A 22,830-nucleotide genomic window follows, 5' to 3' on the forward strand; every position below is an offset into this window, starting at 1 on the left:
ATTTTTATGGTCACATACTCTAGAAAAACCCGTTTTGGAGGCCTTTATCATCTTATTTTTCGATGCATTCAAGCCTGCAGGTATACAGTCGTGTCTGCCTGGAAGAAAGCCACCGACACCATAGAGACTTGGAGGCCATCGTGAAGAAAACGAGAGCCGGTTCCATCACGTACACCACCATCAACAACAACAAGTTGCGCAGTTAGTATACACACACTGGCGAGCTGTTTTTCCCCTTCTAGACTGGAGGCTATTCGATTACATCACCGATGTTTACACCCGGCTAACAACACAGACATTTTATTAAAGACGTGCGCTTTCACTGCGGTTGTTAACATACATTTACCTAGCGTGATGTAACAACATGAGGGTTTAAAAACGCAATTACGAGTTCTCCTTTTTGTTTTTTTTTAATTTCTGTCTGTCTGAAAGTCAAGTCCTGATTTTGTTTGCGTTCAGAATCGGCAATCGGGGCAAGCATATATTTGCATGAACGAAGCAGTTCCAGCACTGATTATACCCAATGACTTGTTCCGCGAAACCCGATATATTTTTTTTTTCTTTCTGAAATTACAAAAATAAAAGCCCCCGAGGTTGAATTGCATTATGATTAACATTGCAGCATTAAGGATGAGTTTAGGAGGATATCTTATATCCAAAAGCAAGCCAAGTATAAGGAGAAAACGTGAAACCGTTCCAGGTAGAGCGAAAGCAATAAACCGAGACCGCGAATGACGTCGTAGACAACTGACAAACAAAGCCCATTGTTTGCCTGACGCACGATTAATTCCTTTTTATGAAAGTGTTTACGAGGTTTAATTGTCAACATACATGACTTAAATCAAAAGTAAGCCATTGCTGTTTTGAATGAATCTTATGCACAATTCGTTCGTCGGCCGGCTGAGTTCGTTCAAAGTTTCTTATTTAATCACCACAACACTCAATAGCACTCAAGTGCCAGATGACAACCATGAAATATATTTCCCTATGCCGCTTTGAAAGATTACGTGAAGAGATAAAGCCACCGCGCTACTAGTCAAAGAGAAACGAAAAATAAATGAAATTCGAAATTGTTTGTTGACACTCGGATCTTCGGATGGCTCTCCAATGATAATAAAATAAGAGAAATTATTTCAATTTATTTTCAACAACATAAATTTTTCTTTTTCGAAAAATGTATATGTGTCCAACTATGGGTGGGTATAGTTGGTATTCCAGCTGTTACTAGGGGGGACGTGTCACGCGGAGACATGTCAACAGACAGGTTGAAGGACCCAAGACCGTTGCCATCACATACAGACTGGCATAGATATAGGCTACCCCATTTCAATGTTGTTTTTTTTCTTTTCTTTTTCTTACCCTGACGTTTTCTTGGCATACAAATGCAAATACAGGAGAAATAACAAGAACCCTCCGTCGTGAAAATGTAGGACGTAACCCTACTACGAGTTTAATATGCATATAGTCACAAGAGCCTACAGGTCAAATATATTCTTCTATTTTCTCCCTCTTGGCTCACCATCGTCCGATGCCCTTTTGTCGGTTATTTCAGCATCCACAAAGAACTGGGTCGTTTCAAAATGACTTACACATTTTTTTAAAAATACCCTCAGCTGGAGGCCTAGGGTGTTTTCCGCTCACACCAAACTCCAGATGTTTTTTTTTCAAAAAAAAAGGGACCCTTATCGAGGCCGGCTGAACGAAAGTGACAATGTTTCAGGAGGGAAAACACGAGCAAGACTGTTGTTGTTGTTTCATCCCCTCACTGTCGTGTTTCCAGTGTGTAGAAAAGTGATGCAAAGAAGAAAAAGCTGATAAAACCGGGCACAACAAGAGAGACATATTCAAATGCGTATGTGTGTTTCGTATGGGTCGATAAGGGTCCGCAGCTGCAACATATGGGAAAGAAAAACCGCAGCGCTTTTCCGAAGTTCCCTTGTTACTAAGCCAACGTTCGTATGAGCACGTACACCATCAGAAAAATATAAAATAACCGGTTTCCTATTCGGAGCCCATTATAATGTACTATCCTAGTAGGTCCAGCCATTCGCAACGGTGTGTACGTATAATGTATACAAACAAACCCCCCCCACCCCCACTCACGCGGCTCCAACGTCTCCTTTTCTTCAGCGGTCGAGGCCATAATATGTTCGTTCTTCGTTTGTCCTTCATCGCGCTTTTTTTTTTCTTCTTCATTCCATCGAAATTCTTGTTTTGTTTTTTTGCTTTTATAACACGCCTGAGCAACAAGCCAACCATAAATGGCAATTGATAAAGAAAATTATTTTAAAAAATGTTTGTTGCCAAGTGCCCCGGTCGTGTTGTTATGTTTTGTTTTTTTGGTTGTAGAGTTCCATGGGTTCGTTGCCGGTTACTGCGTAGTTTTTGAATTGGATCCGGCACGCAACACGTGTGTAGTTCCCGCGGGCGAGTCTCCGAGAATCAGCGAACTGTGCGATGTAAACAGAAACAGGTTTTCGCGTGGCGCCATGAAAACAACAACAACAACAGCGACCCGAAAATGAAACAACGAAAACATCTTGCGCAAGTTTTTCTTTACCACATTTCGATTTGCATAGAGGGGGAGAAAATTACTATTTCCACTTCCCTGCCATGAAATGAAGTGCGGTCATTTTCGGATGTGTTAATGAATTTTACATGAATAGAGGCAATCCATAATGTCTTGTCTATGCCTACCTGGTTATTTTCTTGGGTGGTAAATTCATTTTTGACGGGATGAACAAAGGGCCACCCTGAAAAACAATGAAAATTTAACATTTAAAAAAAAATGTAGGTCAGGCACGGGAAGGTTATCGATCCCTCGGTGCGCACCTAGGCCTCATTTTCTGAATTCGAATTTCCTCTCCCTTTGTTATTTTAGGGTCCAACGGTGAGATAGCTCACGTGTCTACCCCCATGACGTGTTCACGTATAGGCCTCGTAGATCGAGAAAACAGGGAACCCTTGGAAGCCGAAATTTTAAATCTTTTAAACATAACAGTCCTTGAAAAAAAAGAATCAAGTAAGAGTCATTTAAGTCTGGGAAGTGCACAGCTGGATATCCGAGGTTGAGATTCGTCCTCGATCAAACTTGTCGGCTGTATGAATTTCTTTTATCTCGAGCAACCTACATTTTTGATGACACAACATCTTCGTATTTTGGTCTTTTTCCCGGCAAGGTTCCGCGTGCAGCTAAACGTGGCCCACGTAGACACTTGACAGCAAAGCTGTTATTACGTATATGAAAAAAAAGAAAAAAAAAAAGTTAGATAATGTTTATGTGTTTTTATTCGTCTGAAGCACATGGCAGCGAGTGGCGTACGTGACAATCTAGCGCCTCTTTTTTTCCCTTCTCTCGTATTTACCATTGAGTTTTTTCTCTCTCCCTTATTGTTGACGGCGCATTCGAATCGAAACGCCCATGCTTGGAACTTTCTGTTTTGCTTCCTTCTTCGCCTTCCATGTGGCCCTCCCCCGTCCCACCTCCATTCTCAACACGGCCCAGCGTATAAAAAGGCAGCCCCGTCGCTCATTCGAATCAAACCATCCTTCAACCAACCAACAGCAACTAGCAATTCTGTGCTAAGCGTCTTCACAAAGTTTCTCCTAAAGTTCATCTAAAAAGAACACAAAGGTATGGTTTTAACTTTCATTTAGTTCAATTATCTGCCGATTAATAAATCAGCTACAATAATATTTATTTCTTAAATTTGATTTTACGTAGGTCAATTCAAAATGGCATCTCAACTTACAAAGAGCATTGTTGCCAAGCGCCTCATGTCCTCAACCGCTGGCTCTAGCCGATACATCTCGCCCGTTTCCGAACTCGGTAAGTTTTTGTTTTTATTACGAAGGTGTTGAATTCGAGCGGAAATGCTCACTAGTTTAATTATTTCGTTCAGGTCAAATCGCCCACAAAGTTAGTCCTTTCGAGCAGCGATTGCTCGTCTGGAGCGGCCAGTTCAGGAAGACCACCGATGTCCCTCCTCTTGTCTCGTAAGTGCATTAAGCTCAAACTAGGTTAAGGTTATAGACTTTAATCAGCTGTTTACTTACCAAACAGGAACGCTATGATTGAGAACGCTCGTAGTCACTTCAGGATCAAAGTTAATCTGGCCATCGCCGGAATTACCGTCCTCGGTTCTTTCCTGATGATTATCAGCGGAAAGAATGCCGCCCACCGCGGAGAAAATATCAACGAATACAACGCAGAGTGGCACCGAAGATACAACGAAGCTCACAAATTCGACACTATTCATGATTAAGTAATTTGTCGTCCAGTTGTTAATAATATAATGTCTATAGCAAAAACAAAAAATCAAAAAAAAAAAAGGTGAAATGTAAACGGACCAACTGTTACGTCCTTGATAGTGTCCTCTCTTCCCCTAGTGGTTTAACTTTTGGCCCGGAATTCAACGTTTTATGATGTTGTGATCGGTAATAGTATTGAGTCTTCTCATGCATTGGCCCTCTACTTTTATGCAGTGGAAATCTGTCCGTAAAAATGTGTTGTATTCGAAATACAGATGAAAGTTGAAAAAGAAAAGTGTTAATTCAATTTACTTTCTCACAATGACGTACATCCTGGTCCGCAAAGCTTTTTAAGGCCAGAAACTTTAGCTTTTGCTGCATTACTGTAGACAATTCATTGTGAACGACGAGTTCTGTTTGCCGGAACAAAAAACGTAAACATTCAACAGAAAACTTCGAATCATTTGCGCTGTTACCAAGGAGACCTTTGGTAAACTAGGCCAGCGGTGCTGGAGTTTCCATAACGTATACGGTTTGAAACCGGACTCTAATAACATTGAAAATGAAAGTTGGTAAAATGGCTACTATAGCTGACATTTGGAGACAAAGGTTCAATCACTATTGCGTTGTTTTGATATGAAACATATTTATTTTCGGACTAACTCGGATGTCATGTCTTTTTTAAAGCTATGGTGAAGCTTCCGGAAGTTTGTAATAATTGCGGCAATGTTCGTAAAATACCTTCATTGTTCTTTCCTTAATTACTTCTTCCACTCCGAGTTCGGTTTGGAGAAGTCGAAGAGAAGTCTGTTCCCTTCTCAAGTGTTTGAGCAATTGGAAGTTGTCGGGATGCGCGTCCTTTTCCTGCTTAAGCGAACGAACTTCATTCGCCAAAATGTCAATACACTGCTTGATGCTGTGCTCTCTGCTTCTGTAGTTGGTTTGTAACTAGAAGACAATAAGCACGCAGAAATTTACAATGTCTCAGTTTAAATACAGCAATCATTTTTGTATTATGCTAACCTCATCATATAAATGCTTGCAGGTAGCAGATTCATTGACTTGTCCTTTAAACGAGTCTGTAGGTATTGATGTGTTGAATGTGTAAATAATCTTGTCGTCCAACGTTCTCATCTTCCTCAATGTTTCCTGTACAATAAAATTTTAATATTATTAAACTAGACAGATCAAAAAATTTATTGGTTTGAAACCAGTATAGCTCATAGAATGTAATGCAGATCAAACAATTTGATCCAACAATGAAACTCAGGTATTCTTATTATAAGATTAATGAGATATGACATAACAGCTCAGTTGACTTTGTGGGTTGACTTTGTCGGAGACTGAATATAATGAAATAAATACCGAAATTCGTTACCAGAAAAATCGCTCATTTTAAAGGATTAGTAGGAAAGCATAATGTTATCAATATCATACTTGAAACTGTAATATATCATAACAAATTGATTTATTCTCCATCTCGGCCATGGTACTAGACGAAATTTACGAGAGAAAAATTTGATATTTCGTCGTCTGCTTTGACAACACGTGTTTGCTAAAAAAAAATATAAGCTGGCAACACCGCTGATGATTTACATTCATTGTCGGAACTCGGAAGTTTCGAAAAGTTTTTGGTTATTCTTCAAGGAAATCTTTAATCTCTCTTTACACTTACTGCTCTTTTCATTAATTGGTTATTTGTCCCGAATTCTTAAGATTTTAAATATTCTTTTGTTCACACCCATGTTTCGAACTGTTGTATGCTTTCGATAGAGCAATAAGAGTATTAAAAAGGGATAAAGGTTAATTTCAAACAAGGCTGCAGCATGGCGAATCTCCTATTGGACAGATGAACTGGTTCTCAAAGGTATTCTAATCCAAGTAGATTATGTTTCATTTTTATGGGATCTCAGAATCATAATCCTAAATATGGTAGGTTCAGAACCTTAGTAGCACTTCCAGTCGCAGGGAAACATTATATTAGTTGCCAGCATCATATCCTAAAGGCCATGCTACCTACGAAAGAATAAATTCTTATTATTGCTATCTTTTCATTAGGAATACAATCAAAAGAGCACCAAGGAAAAATATTACATCTTCACAAATGGAAGATCAAGTTGGAATACAAGAATATGCCCAGAGAGGAAAAGGATTTTCAGCTGCTTTGAAGAAATTGTACTCAGACTGCCAGGTATACAGGAATAATGAAATAGTGGATAAGTTCTCTTTTTTCTAAATAAGAAATACCAATAGGTCCATGTAATATGTATGAATGGAAAAACTATTCATCTAACAACAATGAATCAGCTGATTCTTGACCATTTAAAGATAGGAAATTATCAATTTTTTTGGTAAAGGACCAGAATGGAAATGCAATGCACCATTTGACATTTGTATTATGCAAGGAAAATCAAACTGCTATAGAAGCTATAACAGTACTTTCGAAAATCGCTAAGCAAAGCAAGTAATATCCTAGTTGTAATCTTGTCATGGCTAGTACAGAACGAGTTTTTAAACTAAAGAATGCATTCGCCATCGTTGATGGTTACTGGGCCGAAAAATGAAAAAGATAATCATTAGACAGCTTGTAGCAACCACTACCCATCTAGACCCTCTGAAATCTGAGTGTGACCTTAAATCCCAGCCTAAGGAAGCTTTTGGAAGCTTTAAGATTACCGGAAAATCTTTAGGCCATGATTTTCTAAAGGAAAAAAAAAAGAAAAAAAAAAGAAAACAAAAGAAAACAAAACAAAACAAAACAAAACAAAACAAAACAAAAAAAAAATATATATATATATATATACATATTAGATTCATGAATCACGTCAGAGTACTCATATTGTACATTTTTGTATTTTACAGGTCATTCGTTTCAGCATTGTGTTGAGCAAGGTTATCGGTGACGAGAATTTAATTAAAGTTAATCTCGATTCATTCAAAACAAATGGTTTCATAAATTACTATGAAACTCAGTATTTTAGAACACGGGCACATTTGGTTGGCAAACAGCTACTATTGAGCCAATGGCAGCGAGTAAGCGCTAATAATTTGAAGTCTGAACGTATCTTGGTGTTATCTAAAAATTTTTTCTTGCTGGATTTTATTTTAGGCCATCGATTTAATTTTAGAAGAATTTCAAAGTCAGCAGAAATTCAATCAAATGGAAACTGAACTTCGCTCTTTTATGAAGAAAGACGCTACAGATCTCGTTGGTGCATTAAACACCGTAAGTTCATCTGCATATTATTTCAAACCCCGAATTTCTTTATATTTTCTTTTTACTTATTTTTATCCAGATTCCTTTTTCAATGCGACTTACATATATTCGCGCCTACCAAAGTTTCATCTGGAACACTGCCGTTTCCAAGCGAATTGCTGCGTTCGGCATGAAGCCGATCCTGGGGGATTTAGTCAATGCTCTGGGGATAGACGATGATAGTTGTGATTTGGGACTTCAAAGCTTTGAGAAAATTGATAACTATAGCAGCAACTCTAGCAACAAAAATGATTGTGTGCAATGCAAATTCATTTTCATTGACAAAAACAACATCCATAACTATACAATCGACGATGTTGTGTTACCACTTCCGGGTTACGATATAACCTATCCGATCAACGAAGTTGCCGAATGGTACAGAAATCTTTTACTGGTGGATGAGCTGACCGAAATGGATTTCAAAAGAGAGGCCAAGTAACAAACTGATTTTTTTATTATTATTTCCTTTTATGTTCTTAGCTGTCACACAAAAGTGTTCTACCAAATGCTTTTGCATTTTTCTGAATACCAATTCTATTTCCTTTTAGGAAGTATAGCCTCAAAACAACATACCGTCGCCTGATTTCAAAACCATCAGATTTGAGTTGGAAATTCGTACCCTCGAACAGTTCTTCGCAACGACATTTCCCAATCGTCTTGAATCAAGTGGGAAAGACAGAATTATTTAATGCCGTAGTAGAAGGTATCACCTCCCTTGAACCACTTTGCTCTGACCTTCATGTCTTGTTTGTAGATTATTTTTTCTTCTTTTAGGTGAGGGACAGTATGCTCATATTTTGTTTTGTAACACATCAGTAGAAAAAGCTCTTAAATTTAAATGCAATGTTGACGGACAGAGATGGACAAGTTTTGTCTACACTTAACTATCTAATTATTTTTCTTGCATATTTGGCTGTGGGTTCTCTTTCGTGGTTCGTACCTTCTTGTTTGGCAGACAGCGGTAAACCTAATACTGAATCTTCGGAGGAAGAAATGAAACTATCTCAGGTAATGGTGATTACATGACTTTGTTTCATTGCTTTCAACTCGCTCCCTCGTTTCTAGGTTGACACGAGTGCTATTAGTCAGCCGAAGAAGCAGAATTCTTCGACGTTCAAGTCGGTGCTTTTAGCGTCTGCAGCAACGGGCAAGAGAAAGCCTATTTTATCTCCGCCAGCTGGTTTCGAAATGAAATACGAGGACGACACCAAACCGATGTCATATGAAGAAAAAATACAACTTAGTGTTGGCATCCAACTGCTTCCAAGTACGCTATTTATTGCTGACGCGCTCTTATACTTAAATTCTGATTGGGCTATCTTAAGGTGATAAACTTGCGCGGGTTGTTCACATTTTTCGGTCGTTGGAGCAAGTAGACGGACCGATTCCAGAAGAAGTGGTAGTAGATTTAGATAAACTAAAACTTTCAACGCTCAGAGTACTGCAATTATTTATGGCTTCTGACCCAACCACCAAATTTTGTAAAACATACGGTATGTAATGCAAAGCTAATCTCTTGTTTCAATCGAAATCATGAATTTTCAAATGATTTTACAGAAGCAAGACAACTGAACAAAGGGAAAAACAAACGAGAGTTGGCGGACACTTTGCGGGAGGTACCAAAAGCAGATTCACGCAATAAGGTCTGCAGCATAGGTAAACATTTCCTCCCATAAAATCAATGAATTCGTTTCTGCGTGGGACACTAAAAATCCAAGGGAAAAATCATTTAAAAATAACATAAATGTACGTCTGTATTTTGCGTGTTCGTTATTTGCAGTTACCAAACAAGTCGCAGACGTTGGAATCGGAATTGCATCCAATGCTGCAATGCTATCAAATTCTAAAGCAGGTTTGCCTTTTATTGAAATTTCAAACGTTCGCGCATCCTTCAGACTTCCCGCCTTTCTTTAAACCGTTACGTATTTTAAAGGAAAATTTTCCACACTAAAATATCTTGTTTATTATTTGAATGTCGTTTAGATGGCAATTTTGATCTTGTTGTCGAATTCAACATACTGCCTTCGTCGTACGTCACAATGGCCGTCAGAGAGATCATGAAAATGGATGTGAGTGCCGTGTTTGGTGGTGGGACTGAAATCAACAGCAACGAAGAAATTCCTCAGAGAAACCACCAAAGAAGGGTTTCGAGTTTGAACAAATCGTTAGTGAAATCACGTCGTCCAGTGAGTCACCACCGAAACTTAGGAAAAAACGATTGAAGCTCAGCGCGTCCCAATGGCGTCCGCCAGGAGTCAGCAAATCAGCTGAGTAATGTGAGATCAGATAAATCAAGAAAAGTTCACCAAATCCCGATCGATTTAAAAGTCATGTCCACTTCGATTTTTACAGATTAGTAATTGTTACTTTCATATCTGCTGTGCTCTTCGTCTCTTCTGTTGTTTTTTGTGTGTGTGCAAATCTTTCTTTTCTCTTCCCTTACCCTAGTTTTTTTTTTTAAGTTCACCAATTTTTATAAGCCAGGACGTGTTGTATTCTTCGTCGATTAACCTTTAAAGCCAATCAAAAGTTTTAAGCTCTTTTAGAGAGTATCCGTTCTATTAGTGCTTCCGTTCTATTGGAATTTAATTTAAATTGCACCCTAACGAGTCCATACTTAAGAATACGTTATTATATAATCTTATTGATCTCTCCGTGTTGATGCAATTCCCCCAAATAACTTGATTAAACCAAGCGATCTTAAAACAATTGATTTTTCTTATTTTTAAGTTCAATACTAGTTATAATACAAATCCCCAAAATGTGAAGTTCCCAAATGAAGGGGTTGTTCGGTCGAATAGTTGGCTTCCGAATCATAGTTTGCTAAATAATAAGTGACATAGTACATCGTGCAGGTATTCGATATATCTTGTCTATTGTTTTCCTGATGTGCTTGACGTGTTACAACTTGCTTTTAAATGTGTTATTGAAGTTATGGGCTTAATTCTTGCTACATTTTTCTTTGTGTATTGAGCAAGGCTTGTCCCTGTATTTTTAAGTTCTTTTTTCAGTTTCCTTGTTATGGGTCTTTTTTCAAGATTTCTGGTAAAATGTGGCTCAATAAAAAAATAAAACGGAAAGGCATAATTTAGTGAAGAGCATAAACGAATACTGGTAACTTATGCGTTGCGACCTTTCTTATTTAGTTTTTACAGAGACATTGCCTTTCGGAAACGAGGGATTTCCATTTATATATTCTTAAGGTTTGTCACGTCTTCCAATCAGGCAAGTCCTTTCGTTTGTTAAGTTCTCAATAAAAAATGAAAACCACAGAAAAGGAGTTCTCCGTGACTTTTGAATTTGAATTGAAAAGCCTTTGGTAGCTCGTACCTTCTCCCTCTTCCGGGTTCCGGCTTCAAGTATCTCGTTCTTCCGCCAGAGTCATGGAAATGGAAACCATCATGGTTTCCCATGACTCTGCTTCCGCTTAGATTTTTAAAATGGTAAAGTGGCATTTGGCAACGGCGGATGTTTTGTCTGCTAAATTTCAACTTGTTCCTTAGCACGTGTTAACGTAAATCTTCAGCTACAGAGGAAAATCGTAACGTATACCCTTATAAAATTGTTGTCCCTATTACTTGATAAAATTTTAATTGCTGCAAATGGAAGCTAAGCAGAGAATGAAATTGTCTGAAGTAAAGGATGTGCCAATAAAAAAACCAGTAAATGTTCTGGAAGCGTTGGCAAAATACAAGTTGAAAAAGCAACAAGAACAGGAACAAAAAATGATGGACACATCAGAAGATAAAAAGAAACGAGAGATTAGAGATTTAGAGAGAAGACTATCCGTAGAATCCACCAAGGCAACAAGAACTCAATATGCAGTCACAAAGTTCAACATGGTAAAAAAACCGTTCATTCCAAAAAACAATGTGGTGTTTGGTTCAACTAAACAAGGAAAAAAAAGGATAACTGAAATCAAAGGACCAGAAAATACTAAGAGAACCTATTTTAAAGAAAACAAACAGGCAAGAGCTAACAAGTTTTTTGCAAAAAAACTACAATTGCAAACTATTCTTACTTAAAGGATTTGGCAGCAAAACCGCAAGAAAGAGGAAATTGTTTAAAACGTGATTGTGAATTTGGCATCACTGAATTTGTTTCACAACGCCGAGGCTTTACAGCTATTGTAGGACACCATTTGTTTGACACCCAGGTAAAAAAAAATAAATGCTTTAAGTAATGTCACATGTTTATAATTTATAGTTGATGCTATGGAAAGTTTTGCTAATAATAGATACATGAAATCTGTTTGGATGGATCCATTGTTCATTTAACAACCAAGCACTCTCCTAGTTCAAGTTTTGTTGTCAAACGTTATCCAACAGAGGATGAGCAACTTGCTGTTTTTGAAGCTGAACATTGGAACACTATTGAAGATATGTTCAAAACTGGAAAACCGGAGGTTGTTGAAATAGATGTCACGGGAAAGAGTAAACCAGAAAAAAAGAAGATCCTGAGAATTTTGAACATGAAATATGATGATGTTGTCAACAATACAGTCTCTGTTGATGGGAAAAAAATCTTAAAGATTTCAAAAAAAAAAAAAAAGAATCGGCAAGGGCAACAACAAAGAAATATATCAACTTATACTCAGTTCGTCCTGTATAAGGAAAACCATACTACAATGGAGGCATTAAACATAATTGCCCAAAAACTTAAGTAATTATTTACCCTACTCAATTTAATTTTTTTTTAAGGGTTAATTTATTTTCTCTTTGAAATACGAGGATGGAATCAGAATGTTTTACGATTGCTGGAACCAAAGACAAAAAAGCTGTTACAAGTCAGCTGGTAACCGTAAAAAACGTGGAACCTCATTTGTTGTTCAGAAGTATGAAACAGAATGCGAGCATTTCAGTTGGAAACTTTTCCTACGCTGAAAATCCTGTTCGTTCAGGAAACCTGAGGGTGAACAAATGATAGATTTTAGTTTCAATGTATTATAATGCTTATTATTCTGCAGGGTAACCGTTTCACCATTGCTTTAAGAAACGTCATTGGTAATGAGTGTAAAATTTCTGCAAACCTTAATTCACTGAAAGAAACGGGTTTCATCAATTACTATGAACCTCAACGTTTTGGAACGCGACACATACCGACTCATTTCATTGGAAAGCAACTGCTTCTAGGGAGATGGAAAGAGGTAACAAAGGAGTTTTATTCTCAGTTGCATCATTAAAAAAACTTGGACAAATTTTTTCCTGCTTGTTTCCTTGTTTAGGCCATAAATTTAATTTTGGATCCTGGAAATTTAAATGGCAATCTTCCATTTAAACCCGACGTTACAAGGGCTCTCATCGAGTACAAATCGTCAAATGATGCTCAAAAAGCTTTTGCTAAAATAACGGGAAAGTGCAAAACAATTGAGGCAAAACTCCTGTTAAGCTTATCGAAATGCGAGGGAGATGTCGTAGGTGCATTGAATACTGTAAGTCTCCCTACGATGTTCAAAACATCTGCATTCTTTTGATAATTCTTATTTTATTAGATATCTCGTAACAGTCGAGTCATGTATATGCGCGCCTATCAATGTTTTATCTGGAATACCATCGCTTCTAAGCGTCTTGCCACCTTTGGTTCGCAACCGATAATAGGCGATTTAGTATACGCACCAAATAATAACGAAAATGCCAAACAAAAAAACAAAAACTTAGAAATGGAGAAGAAATCATTGATTGAAATGGTAGGCGATAGAGATGATTGTGGAAAGAATGGGCAAGGCAACCACCGGAAAGTCATCTTCATCGACGAAAGCAACATTCGTAAGTACACAGTCCACGATGTTGTCTTACCGTTACCTGGATGCCACATCGTTTATCCGGCAAACCAAATTGCCGTTTGGTACCAAGAACTGTTACAGGCAGATGGGTTGACGGAAGAGGATTTCAGTCGAAGCTTCAAGTATTCAGTTCGTCATTATGTTTATTATCTGATCTAATATTAGTTTTCATTGTTCATAGGATGTTTGATCTTAGTGGCATGTATCGATACATGGTTTCAAAGCCCTTCGATGTGAAATGGAAATTCGTGCATTATGATGATCCCAACGCTACACTCATTCTGTCCGATAGGGACCGATTGAAAAAAAAAAGGCAGCTTCACCCTGCCATACAAGGTAGAAAAATCGTAGCTGTTGAAATTTCCTTATTTAACATTGTTGTTCAGGTAGTAAATACCGCGGACTTGTGCTCGAATTCAGTCTCTCGGCCTTCGCTTTTGCGAGCATGGTCATTAGAGAGATCACCAAGATGGACATGACTACAGAATTTCACGCGAACTTTAAAAAAGCCAAAAAAATAATCAAAACCAAGAGAGCCAATCGTCGGTGGAAGGTGAGAGATGTCAAATCCTGTTTGAATCATGTAAAAGCCAAGAGTCTCCAAAAACACCCCTTGAGATGAAGCAAATGCACAAAAAGCCTGATGTGAGCAAACAACATGCATTGACAACAACAAAATCCTGCAAAGGACCTGATTTTGGGGCGCAGTCGGGCTCGAGCCAAAATACGGTCGTATCAGCTAGAATGATGCCTGAAGAGCCACTGCCAAGAACAATCAAGTTTGAACCAGGCAGGTGTGAAAAATATACACCAGTAGCTCGTGATTCAGTTGAAGGAACTCAAACGATTACAATCAAGGAAGAACCGGGCATCAGCAAACAACCAACACCAGGAGCCAAAGATAAGAAAGATAAGGTTGATGTGAGTAAAATTTGGTTAGAGCCAGTCTTGGGCACAAAGCGATCTCCACCAGGAGCAGCAGCGGTATCTTCAGAAAAACTTGAAACGAAAAAAATTAAAAAAGAGCGGAGTGCCAGCAAAGAACCAGCGCCAATGCGAATCTTGGAGGAAAAATACAAGTGCCAAACATCTGAAAAAGAAACTACTAATTGCTTGAAGCGTTCCCAGACGAACAAAATCAAAGAAGAGCAAGACGTCAGTAAAACGCCTACGCTAAAGGTTGGCTTACTTGAAGAACCTCAGAAAAAGCGGATTAAGGTTGAGCCAGTTATATTCCAAGATCCTTCAGTCGTTACAAAGATGCCATCCAAAGAACCCAAAAAGGAGCCTATCATCGTCGTCGATCTCACCTCCGATATTGAGGATTAAGAGGAGATTAAACTTTTATATTATTTTTTTATTTCTTTTTTAAACGCGGTTTCGATGAGTCGAGCAGCAGTTAGTTCATTCTGTATCGTTTCGTTACATCAGAACGTTCGACTGGTGATGAATTGGCAAAGCCAATCAAGGGAATTGTTTCATTTGTGCTTGGCTAAAAGTTTTTTGAGAACTTATTCTTGTTCGTAAAAGGATGTAGAAAATTTGATTTATTATTTGGGAATATTTTGTGCTGTCATGAAAGTGTGGTTCTACACATTTCAAATGTGACAACATTATTCCAAAAAAGTCTTTTTCGGATGGACGTGGGGCTGTTGAAATTTCTCCGCCCTCCAGTGTTCATCACTTCTGTTTGACCAACATATATATTTTTTTTAAGTTCGTTGAATAAACCATTAACTGCATAAACTTTGTTAAAAATTAATGATATCAAATATGTCGTTAAAACAAATGTGTGGGCATCTGCAATTTCTGTAGGAAAATGAAAAAGATCTAAATTTCCACATTCCACTATCCACATATTATTCCATGTCTCCTCTCCACCCGAATTTACGTTCCCATTCTACTACATGGCAAGACGATGGCAGACCACTTTGCATTTGGGCCGGCGATGGTCTTGCCGGCTGATCGACACACGAGTTTGTTTCAAATTTGGTAGATTTCTTCTCAGGCGAACTATCGTTTCTATCGTTATTTTGTGAGGAAAAGAAGTTTCACTTAGAGAGTTCTTTTGTTCAGTAGTTTTCATATTCTCTGGGAATCTATCGGATGTCGAATTGCCAACACGTGGTTATCTGAATCCACGTGATACTCGGTATTCCTTTTAGCATTAAAATTAGTCTTTAAACGAAAACTATTTCCGAAAATGGAAGTCGATGACTGCGAAAGTGTTAGTGAAGCTAAGGGCCAGACGTTGAAGAAGAAGATTGATGTTTTAGGGGCAATGGCCAAATACAATTTGAAAAAGCAACAGGAAAGAGAACTAAGCATGAGACCTGCCACAAAGCAACAGAATATCCCAAAAGGCACTCCAGAGAAACTTCTGACCAAAGTTGAGCAAGAACATGTTAAATTCGCTAGGAAGGAAAGCGATGTTGGCATCTCTGAGTATGTCTCCAAAGGTGCAGGTTTTTCAGCAATTCTTAAACAACGCTATTCCGACTTCCAGGTAAGATAGAAATAATGTAATGTAAAATATATTTGAGAAACTTAATTTTGCTTTATACCTGACAAAAAGGTACACGAAATTGACATGAATGGCACAGTTATTCATTTAACTGATCAGTCTATTGTTGACTATGTTTCACCACCTCCAAGTGTTGATTTGGCGGAGCAACATAATCTTTTAACAGCAGAGCAATGGAAGAATATTGAAGACATGGTGAACAACGGAGATCCAAAGCAAGTTGAAATAGATGTTACAGAAAAAAGCAAAGAAGAACGACAAAATATTCATAAAATACTGAGGACTAAATATGAGGATGAAGATGTCACCAGCAATTCAGCACCTGTTGATGGAAAAACCATCATGAAGATTTTTAAAATGGAAGGAAGGAAGGAAAGGCGTCGAAACAAACAACGGCGTATGGGATCAATATATACTCAGTTTGTGTTATATAAGGAAAACCAAACCACAATGGAAGCAGTCAACACAATTGCTAGAATACTTAGGTAACCATTTATTCTGCTTTCAAATGTTTTGATTAGTTACCTTTATTTATATTAAAATTATTTCTTTTACCATTCTTTTAAATGAAAGGGTGAAGTCAGCATGTTTTATGACTGCAGGAACTAAAGACAAAAGAGCTATTACAAGTCAACTGGTGACTGTCAAATATGTGGAACCTCTTAAGCTTTTCGACAGTGTAAAGTCCAATAAAAAGGTTGCTGTTGGAAACTTTGCTTTCACTGAAAAGCCTTTACAATTGGGAAATTTGAAGGTTTGATAAAATGCACATAAACCAAAACGCATTTTAATTCAAAAATCTCTGTAGGGTAATCGTTTCGTTATTGTACTAAGAAACGTACTTGGCGACGAGAGTCAAATTTTGGCAAATCTTGAATCGCTAAAAGAAATTGGTTTCATCAATTACTATGGACCTCAGCGCTTCGGCACACGACATGTGCCGACGCATTTCATCGGAAAGCAGTTGATTCTTGGGAGATGGCAAGAAGTAACTAGAACTTCTCAACCGGTTTATAAGAACAACCTTTTATTAATTAACGTTTTGCAGGCTATTAATCTGATTTTGGAGCCTCCTGTGGCTGATGGCCTGTTTCAGCGCGAGTACGACCTTTTGCTTGCTCGTTTAGAATACAAATCATCAAAAGATGCCCATAAAGCTTTCGGGAAAATCAGAAAGAGCCACCATACAATCGAGGCTCAACTTCTGTTAAATCTGAAGAAACATGGCAAAGATCTCGTTGGTGCGTTAAATACCGTAAGTTCCCGTACAACATGAAGACCCTAAACATTCAGTTAAATTTTTCTTTTTTTTATTAGATTCCTCGCAACATGCGGCTTACGTACATTCACGCCTACCAGAGTTTTCTCTGGAACACTGTTGTTTCCAAGCGTCTTTCAACCTTTGGCCCAAAGCCAATTGTAGGCGATTTAGTCTACGCTCCGGGCAGTATCGACGACGATGTCGATCCGGAAATGGAAATAGAAAACGAGACTCCAGTGGAAGCCAAAACTGATCAGCCAAATGAAAAAGATGGTGATGATGAAAAATCGAATAAAAAAGCCCAGCGCAATCAGCGAAAAGTCATTTTCATCGACGAAAACAACATCCACAACTACACCATCAATGACGTTCTTCTTCCACTTCCCGGTTTCGACATAACTTACCCGGCCAATGAAGTTGCCAAATGGTATACAGAACTTCTTCGAGCGGATGGGTTGTCTGAGATGGATTTCAAGCAGAGCACAAAGTAATGCCTTCTTCCCATGTTGCCTTACTTCTCCTTTATATTAAACATAAAAATTTTGCTTCTGTTTTTTCCACCCTTCCATTTTTGACAGAACCTACAATCTCGGTGGTGCGTATCGGCTCGTGATGTCAAAGCCTTCCGATGTGAAATGGAAATTCGCACGTTACGATGATCCTACCCTGAGTCTGATCCCATCTGACTGGGATCGACTGCAAAAGACCCAGCTCCCTCTTGCTGACGTGAAAGGTATCATCCTCGTGGCTCAACGGGATTTTTTCTGCATTCCTTTTCTTTGCCTTCTTATTTTGACGTCCCATCAATCTTGGAAACATCGCCCCCCCTTGAAAACAAGAAATGCGAAAAGAAAGGTTGGGAACTATTTTTATCGAATACTGCGATCTTGAGTAACGGTTTTAATTTTTTTTTTTTTTTTTAACTCAAGACATGTGCTGGTTTTAAGTTGATTTTTCATTCCAAGTTGATGGATCGACCGAGTTCAGTGTTTATTAGCTTTTTTCTCCACGCTGCGCTCTCTTTTGATGCGTGCACTTTATATCGTCAAGCTTCTGCACTGGTTATTTAATCCTTTTTTTATTATTATCCGTCCCCTTCTTTCTTCAGCTGATTTAGGCGCCATCATGAAACATTTTTCGGTCCTATTTTTTTTTGTTAGGGGGTGAATAGATTCCCACGGAGTTGGTAATCCCGTTGTGGCTGAAGAAGCGCTAGCTTAGCGCTAGAATCTTTTTTGAAAGTGCGAGACCCCACGTTCATCATATTAAATTTTTTTCTTAGTCCCATCAGTCCGATTTAGACAGAGAAAAAGTTAGTAGTTGGTAACAGAGCCGAAAGTCGTAAAGAATGAAGAAGAAGATGCGAGGGGATGAATTGATCGCCAGTGTTCGCTGGTAGGGTTACTCCCTCCTTTTGCTATTCAAAGTGGCTCTTACATTTTGGACAATATTTATGTACTCCTTATACCCCGATGGGTAGACAAACTTTGCTCCCGCCATCTTTTTTTCTCCCCATCTACTCCCGAATTGAACGTTTTTTTTTTTTTCGGTTTTTTTGACACTCGTGAAAAATCAATACGATGTTTTGCTCTTTACTTTGCGAAGGCTGTGGCTTTTTAGAGCCGACCCACTTCCTCGCTGAAGAGAAAAGATTCCTTTTGTGTGTGTGTGTGTGTGTACGTGGATGATTGCGCGGAGGCATTATGAATGGCGTTTGTTGTGTTGTACTGCCTTACCCTGTTTGTTGTTGTTGTTACCACCGTCGCCCTTTGTGAATGTCTGCGTTGCTGTTGGAGCGAGGAGGAGGAAATCAACGTCGGTAGCCAATGAGGAATGGAAAGGGGGCGAGTTTTGTCGGCAGCCGCCGCTATATTATGTCTTGTCTGCTTGCCCGATTGTTGACGGCTGGTGCCGGTCGGATATTGGAATGGACGACAAGAGAAGTTTGTCCGTTATGAATGTCGTGTGGTAGAGATGGAAAGTTGACTCGTACGGGGAATTTCGGCTAACGGCGACATAGAAGCAGAGTAGATTGTCGACATTCATTCTAGCAAATCCCATTGACTTTTGGCCTCTTTGGTCCGGGGGCCTTCATTAGTGTGTAAAATGCTTCATTTTCTCGTGAGTAGTCGACGTCATACGCATCCACTTTAGCGCGCTTTATTGACGTAAGAACTCAGGCAGACGGCCAGGGCCCTCCGTTGAGAATGTTCGGCGAATCGATGAGATGTAAAGGTTGCGATGGCTGATCCGCCTTCCGGCCTTTGTTCGCCGTTAATGGTGTTTGCTTTCGCATGTCACTCGTGAAACATGAAATGTGAAACTGACTGACAATTTTACCGATTATATTTGGGGAAAAAAACCGATAGATGGCGTTTACCTCGGATTGATACTCGAATTCAGCCTGCCGGCCTCGTCGTACGCCACCATGGCCCTTCGAGAGATTACCAAGATGGATATGAGTTCCGAATTTCAAACGTCACTCAACGAAGCGGGAAGCACTAAGCATCCTGCGCCAGCCGCCACCAGCGATACGGCCGCAAAGGAACCCGAAGTGAAACGAATTAAACTGGAACCGGACGAAAATAAGAAATCTGCAGCGCCAGCGGCCGCTAGTGAAACTGCCGCCAACCAATTTGAAGTGAAGCGAATTAAAATGGAACCCGATTCAAACCAAGATTCTGTCGCGCCAGCTGCCAGTGAGTCTTCTGAGAATCCCGGCCTGAAGAAAATCAAACAGGAGCCGGGCGTCACGTCCGATGAAAATGTTTAAAAAATGTGTTTTTTTTTTCCTTTCTACATTTAACTTTTGTTTTTCTTTTTCATGACGATTTATACATATTTTTTTTTTCCCTCCTGAACGACCCCACAAAAAAAAATTGTATGCCGAAAAATATTGGCGCATCGGCGGTTCTTGTTTCTGATTTTGTTGGAAATAAAATTAAAAAAAACAAAACAAATTATGCCGTTGTCTAGGCGGCGGTTTGGAACCGTTGACGACTGATTGTTTAAAGCGAAGGCAATGCACACTCAAGTTCATCGGCAATGCCTCGTTAAGAAGAAGCCGACCCTCCTTTTTGAAAGTTAACTTTTATTTTATTTTTTATATCCATTTTTTATTTATACTTTTTTTTTTCTTTAGGAATGGAAATCCCCGTGTCATTTGACGTGCATAGAAAAATTGCCCTCTTTGCACAAAATAATGGGACACGGTGATGGCACGAAGATGTCAATACGGGAACCAGTCGTGAGGTGAGAAACGCAAGGAGGGCCAAGAATTCTAATGGAAGCCGTGACGCGTATCCCCCAAGCTGCTGCTTGGTGATTCGACGCCACAACGGATCGCGACCGGCGACTCTACTGCTGCATCAGTGGAGAAAAGAAGAAAAAAAAAAGGATCTCTTTTGATCATCGAGTCTTGTGTGTGGGTCATCAAAAGAACGGCCATGCGAACAGAGAAGAAGTGAGCGGAGATTTCATATCCCTTCCCACTCTAACGTTTTTCTTTTTCTGGAAGTGACAGCTCGATATTGCAAACACGAACGCATATTCTCTCTGGTTGCATCGACGGCACTCGGCGAGTCGACGTGCGTATCGGACGTCCATAAAAAAAAAGAAAACCTCGAAAATGGGCCGTTGGAATTACGTATGGATTCTCTCACTCTGCTGAGATACTTCAAAAATAAAGAGGTACATTTTCTTTTATTGTTTTTGTTTTTAGTAATCGTCTCCAGTGATTTTTGCACATTGGGACAATAGAACTTTTTGTTGTTTTCTGTCGATTTTCGCGGCCTTGTTGACGGTTACTTTGCGTTGTCAACTGTTTCGATGGGACGCGCAGGGACAGAGGAAAAGTCAAGGCAGCTGTAATGTTAGGGGACTTGTAATATTGAATCAAGGATCCTGATAAAGTTGATCAAATCTCTTTTCTCTCTCGCCACTCAGTCGAAGAGGTTGCAACGAGTTGCAATATCGTTAAAGAGACCAGAAAAGTTGAAGTGCTGCACTGTCGCTTTTCCTTTTACCCCCCCTGCATTCGATTCAATATTTCGCTGCCTCTCTTTTCTATTTCAACGGAGAAGATAAGAAACATGTTTTATTTTATTATTATTATTTATTTATTTTTTTTGAAATTTCCCATTTCTTATTTTTATTAATATGATTTTCTCGTGACGTGTTTGTCTTACGTTGCCCTAGTTTTTCGACAGTCACCTCCCTGAAAAAGACTTGGTGTCGCTAGGCAGCCCAGACAACTGGGCGCCCTTCAAAGTTGATTGCGAAGAAGAAGTCTAGGTCTTTTACGTCTTGCGAGTCCCCTCGTTTACTCTTCGTGCCCGTCTCTCTCTTTTGTTGGCCGCCATAGTGCACAACGACGTTTTCTAGGTCTCTCGTATATTCTTTTAGATGGCAATATTCTCGCACTGTCGCATGTCTCACTCATGCGTATGTATCAGCACCGAAGAGACGCTCTTTACTAACATTTGTCTGCCTCGTGTAAAAGCTAAGGTTTCATTAGACCGATAGGAGCAGCAGAAGCTTTGGCCAAAGTGATACACACGTCAGGACATGTAGGCCAATTTCTTTTCTCTTATTTTGTATTTGAAGCCGAAAAGAAAAACGACTATCGTTTTGGCCGGATGCAGCCGCCCTTCAACCAAGAGGAGGGTGGAGTCTGTACTGACGTCGGGGTGGGAGAACTTATTGATCGAATACCAACGACTTCCTTGTCTCTTTCTCTACGGCTATACTTCGAGACCATCTTTAGCAAACTAGGGCCCTTCTCAACTTAAGTACACGCATTAGTCAAATAACTTATTGGATGCGATTTATTCTTCATTTTCTTTTTGGATTCGCTACTTTGACCCGTTGCATTTCGCACAGTTTCTGCTCTGTTTGACATTTCGATCGAAATTGTGCACAATGTTTGTAATGACCGCAACTTTAATCTGTTTTTCTGTCTAATTCTTAGTGGCATTTGTTTTATTATCACGCTGTTCCTGTGGATATCTGGAGGTTTCATTGCTACTCTTTCCCGAAAAAAATGGCGGCCGTTGATAATGCCAGATGGAAATAAAAGGAAGAATTATCATTAGATCACATACACACCACTCAACTCTATAGGTAATAATGCAATCAAACTTTGTTATCTCGTCGTAAACCAATCTCACTTACCCCCCTCCACTTCTTGTGTGTCAGAGCCCCTCCTTTCTTTCTTTTATTTATCTGTGTCTATTTCTTGTACTCGCTGGCCACCCAATTGAGCTGCTAGTTTTTGTAATGGAGAAAAAAGGGCAACTATAATCTATTGGGTAATGTCGATCCTGTACAATATCGGGCTTCTTATGAATTGACGAGAGGTGGTTTGCAACCACCGCATCGCCGTCGAATTGATTAACAACTTGAGATGAGGGGGAAACGAAAATCGATTAACATTGACAGGGAAATTCAAACTATTGTTCCAGTAATCACCAATTAGCAAAGCATATCCAATGATCTTTTTTCTCTTGGTATTTGATTTGATTTATTTTTTAATTCGTGAATCAACAAATAGCCATAGGACCGTCTGCATCCATTTCTCGAACCAATTGCTTATCGATCTTCTTTATCTTCTCTATTATGAAGAAAAGCTGAAGTAATATTCTCCGTGTTGTGTTTCCAGGTGTGTCTTGTACCGATACTCGGCAGGTAGCAGTCGGATTATCAAAAGTCGATTCCGATTCACTTAACTCTTAACCCCATATTGATTACGTAAGAGG

At 39.1% G+C, this 22,830-nt stretch overlaps 5 protein-coding genes across 7 annotated transcripts; 4 read left to right on the forward strand and 1 right to left on the reverse strand.

Moving 5' to 3' along the window:
• Window positions 1-3,472: 3,472 nt before the first annotated feature.
• Window positions 3,473-4,546, forward strand: LOC116931692 (UPF0389 protein GA21628). Its single transcript, XM_032939312.2, has 4 exons — window positions 3,473-3,634; window positions 3,725-3,829; window positions 3,903-3,996; window positions 4,064-4,546. Exons 2-4 carry the CDS (start codon window positions 3,736-3,738, stop codon window positions 4,263-4,265), a joined length of 390 nt encoding a protein of 129 aa, XP_032795203.2. The 5' UTR covers window positions 3,473-3,634; window positions 3,725-3,735; the 3' UTR covers window positions 4,266-4,546.
• A 331-nt stretch (window positions 4,547-4,877) lies between these two features.
• Window positions 4,878-5,815, reverse strand: LOC116931681 (protein MIX23). The gene is made up of 3 exons (XM_032939302.2): window positions 5,689-5,815; window positions 5,275-5,400; window positions 4,878-5,199 (listed from the first exon to the last, which is right to left on the reverse strand). Exons 1-3 carry the CDS (start codon window positions 5,737-5,739, stop codon window positions 4,939-4,941), a joined length of 438 nt encoding a protein of 145 aa, XP_032795193.2. The 5' UTR covers window positions 5,740-5,815; the 3' UTR covers window positions 4,878-4,938.
• Window positions 5,816-5,828: 13 nt separating this feature from the next.
• LOC116931670 lies at window positions 5,829-10,598 on the forward strand. Of its 3 annotated transcripts, none has more exons than XM_032939278.2 (12): window positions 5,829-6,118; window positions 6,310-6,442; window positions 7,114-7,284; window positions 7,361-7,477; window positions 7,548-7,942; window positions 8,056-8,210; window positions 8,463-8,515; window positions 8,573-8,774; window positions 8,833-9,000; window positions 9,065-9,163; window positions 9,288-9,359; window positions 9,476-10,598. In XM_032939278.2, the coding sequence occupies exons 2-12, from the start codon at window positions 6,356-6,358 to the stop codon at window positions 9,727-9,729; spliced, it is 1,773 nt and encodes a 590-aa protein (XP_032795169.2). In that variant the 5' UTR covers window positions 5,829-6,118; window positions 6,310-6,355; the 3' UTR covers window positions 9,730-10,598. The 3 variants fall into 3 exon arrangements, with proteins under 3 accessions (XP_032795169.2, XP_032795180.2, XP_032795187.2); XM_032939289.2 differs by having other exon boundaries at window positions 5,831-6,118; window positions 9,491-10,598; XM_032939296.2 differs by lacking the exon at window positions 5,829-6,118 and adding an exon at window positions 6,505-6,715 and having other exon boundaries at window positions 6,309-6,442.
• A 291-nt stretch (window positions 10,599-10,889) lies between these two features.
• LOC116931662 (pseudouridylate synthase 7 homolog) lies at window positions 10,890-15,031 on the forward strand. Its single transcript, XM_032939265.2, has 9 exons — window positions 10,890-11,475; window positions 11,535-11,663; window positions 11,745-12,169; window positions 12,238-12,418; window positions 12,474-12,653; window positions 12,732-12,938; window positions 12,999-13,411; window positions 13,471-13,625; window positions 13,676-15,031. Exons 1-9 carry the CDS (start codon window positions 11,110-11,112, stop codon window positions 13,909-13,911), a joined length of 2,292 nt encoding a protein of 763 aa, XP_032795156.2. The 5' UTR covers window positions 10,890-11,109; the 3' UTR covers window positions 13,912-15,031.
• Window positions 15,032-15,202: 171 nt separating this feature from the next.
• Window positions 15,203-20,034, forward strand: LOC116921291 (pseudouridylate synthase 7 homolog). The gene is made up of 8 exons (XM_032927869.2): window positions 15,203-15,795; window positions 15,865-16,298; window positions 16,387-16,567; window positions 16,622-16,801; window positions 16,862-17,068; window positions 17,131-17,561; window positions 17,653-17,807; window positions 19,444-20,034. The coding sequence occupies exons 1-8, from the start codon at window positions 15,493-15,495 to the stop codon at window positions 19,845-19,847; spliced, it is 2,295 nt and encodes a 764-aa protein (XP_032783760.2). The 5' UTR covers window positions 15,203-15,492; the 3' UTR covers window positions 19,848-20,034.
• The last annotated feature ends 2,796 nt before the right edge of the window (window positions 20,035-22,830 follow it).

The sequence above is a fragment of the Daphnia magna genome, linkage group LG1 (genome assembly GCF_020631705.1).
Source record: "Daphnia magna isolate NIES linkage group LG1, ASM2063170v1.1, whole genome shotgun sequence".
NCBI classification, from domain to species: Eukaryota; Metazoa; Arthropoda; class Branchiopoda; order Diplostraca; family Daphniidae; genus Daphnia; species Daphnia magna.